General features: G+C 23.4%; 1 protein-coding gene across 1 annotated transcript; it reads left to right on the plus strand.

Moving 5' to 3' along the window:
• Positions 1-435: 435 nt before the first annotated feature.
• PF3D7_0720400 (apoptosis-inducing factor, putative) lies at positions 436-2,488 on the plus strand (the record flags this gene model as incomplete). The annotated part of the gene is made up of 2 exons (XM_001349069.1): positions 436-1,990; positions 2,115-2,488. 2 exons carry the CDS (start codon positions 436-438, stop codon positions 2,486-2,488), a joined length of 1,929 nt encoding a protein of 642 aa, XP_001349105.1.
• Between the last annotated feature and the right edge of the window lie 12 nt (positions 2,489-2,500).

Consider the following 2,500-nt stretch of genomic DNA (forward strand, 5'->3'; position numbering starts at 1 on the left):
TAAGTATGATATACTATATACCTATACCCCCCAAAAAAAAAAACATATATATATATATATAATATATTATATGAATAATATAAATATATATATAGCATAATAAAGAAATATGTGAAAAAAACTACCACTACATTTATAAAAAAATTATATAAATGTATAATTATAATTAAATAAATTTATATATGCTTTGGGAAATCATTTATAAAAATTTTTAAATTCCAATTAATTATATAAAACATTTGGGACATTTTATATATATATATATATATTTATATATTAATATTTTTATTATTATATACTTTACCTTTTTGCCTTTTTAATTTATTATTATTTATTTTTTTCTTGCTCCACCTCATATTTATATATACACTTCTTATAATATTTCATATCTTTATATTTATACTAAAAAGTAGGATTTAAAAAAAAAAGAAAAAAATGAGAAGGAATCTTTTAAGCTTAAATGGAAAAATAAGTACTATCATTAAAAGTGACAAATTGAAAACAAGAGGGATATCATCATACAACATATTAAAAAACAATATTAATGTTTCATTAGAAAGAAAAAATAAGAATAGATTTTTTTTTTCATCATTAAAGGGTCATCAAAAAATAGGAGGAGGTGTTTTAAATAGTTATGATATATTTTTGATTATATCTTTATTAGCAGTACCAACTATATTAAATAACAAATTTGGTAAAATGTCAAATAGTATAGCAAATTGTTCGAATGTTGAAAAGGTATTTTTAATAAAATCGAATGAATTGCAAGATGGTGAAATGAAAGAAATAAAAGTACATGAAGAGAAGGATACAGTCTTATTAGTACGTGTAAATAATAAATATTATTGTTTAGGACCCAAATGCCCTCATTATAGTGCTCCGTTAAAATCTGGTGTTTTAACAAATGAATATATTACGTGCCCATGGCATGATGCTAAATTTGATATAAAAACAGGAGAATGTATTAATGGTCCGTCATTTGATGACATACCAAAATATGAAGTTGTAATTGAAGGTAATGAAGTATATGCTTTATTACCAAAGAAATTAGAAATTTTTGAAAAGAAAAGAATATGTGAATGTAAAGGAAGCTGTGAAAAAAAAAATATATTAATTGTAGGAGGTGGTGCTGCTACCTTAGGTGCATTAGAAACATTTTTAAAATTAGGATATAATGGAAAATTAATCATATGTAGTAAAGATGCTTATAAACCATATGATAGACCAACGCTATCTAAAAATGTATCGAATTGTAATAATTGTGACGAATTATATGAAGAAATAAAATTAAAAGAAGATTCCTATTATAACAAAAGTAATATAATATATAAAAATAATGTATATGTAGAAAAGGTTGATACAGAAAATAAAAAAGCACATTTAAATAATGGTGAAATTATAAATTTTGATAAGATATTAATTACTACTGGTATAAGCCCATCCCCATCACCTATGAAGAATATGAATTTAGATAATTTATTTACCTTACATAATTTAAGTGACAATATTAAAATTGGTGAATATGCAAAAGAAGGATCGAAATGTGTTATTATTGGTTCCTCATTTATAGCATGTGAACTTTCTTCTGCTTTGAAAAAAAAAAATGTTAACGTAACTTTAATATCTAAAGATGATGTACCTTTTTATGGATCCTTTGGTGAGAAAATTGGGAATATCGTGCTTAACATTTTAAAAGAAAAAAATATTAAATTCTATCCATCTATGCATCCAACAGAATATATAATAGACAAAAGATTTTTCAGCAGAAAAAGTGGTAACATAATTCATGGAGTAAGGTTAAATAATGGTGAAGTTATAAATTGCGATTATGTTATTGAAGCTTTAGGATGTATACCTAATTCTGACTTTTTAGATGAAAAATATAAAAATGTGAATAATTTTATTGAGGTTGATAAGCATTTCAAGGTAAAAAATTCTGATAACATGTATGCTGCTGGAGATGTGTGTACTTTTCCTTATTTCTTGACAGGTGAGATATAACAAACAATATGGATTGTAATATATATATATATATATATATATATATATATATGTATATATGTATGTGATAATTCTTGTTTATATACATTTTTATACTATACTTTATATTTTAGATGAGATGGTAAATATTTGTCACTGGAATGTTGCCATACAACAAGGAAGAATAGCTGCACACAATATGTTAAGAGACGACAAAAAGGAATTTAACTTTATACCCTTTTTTAATACAAACATTTTTGGAAAAAATTTCCGATATAGTGGATATGTGAAGAACTATGATAAAATAATATATGAAGGAGATTTACTTAAACATAATTTTATTGGATACTTTGTTAAAAATGATAAGGTTGCATCAATTATAACATTAGGAAATAACAAAATGGCATCTTTAAATGAATGTATGGCAAAAAATAAAGTTCCTAAAGTTTACGAATTAGAAGGAGGCTTAAAAAATAGTGACAGTATGATAGCTTCACTAAAAATATAAAAAATATGAAGA

The sequence above is a fragment of the Plasmodium falciparum genome (genome assembly GCF_000002765.6).
Source record: "Plasmodium falciparum 3D7 genome assembly, chromosome: 7".
NCBI classification, from domain to species: Eukaryota; Apicomplexa; class Aconoidasida; order Haemosporida; family Plasmodiidae; genus Plasmodium; species Plasmodium falciparum.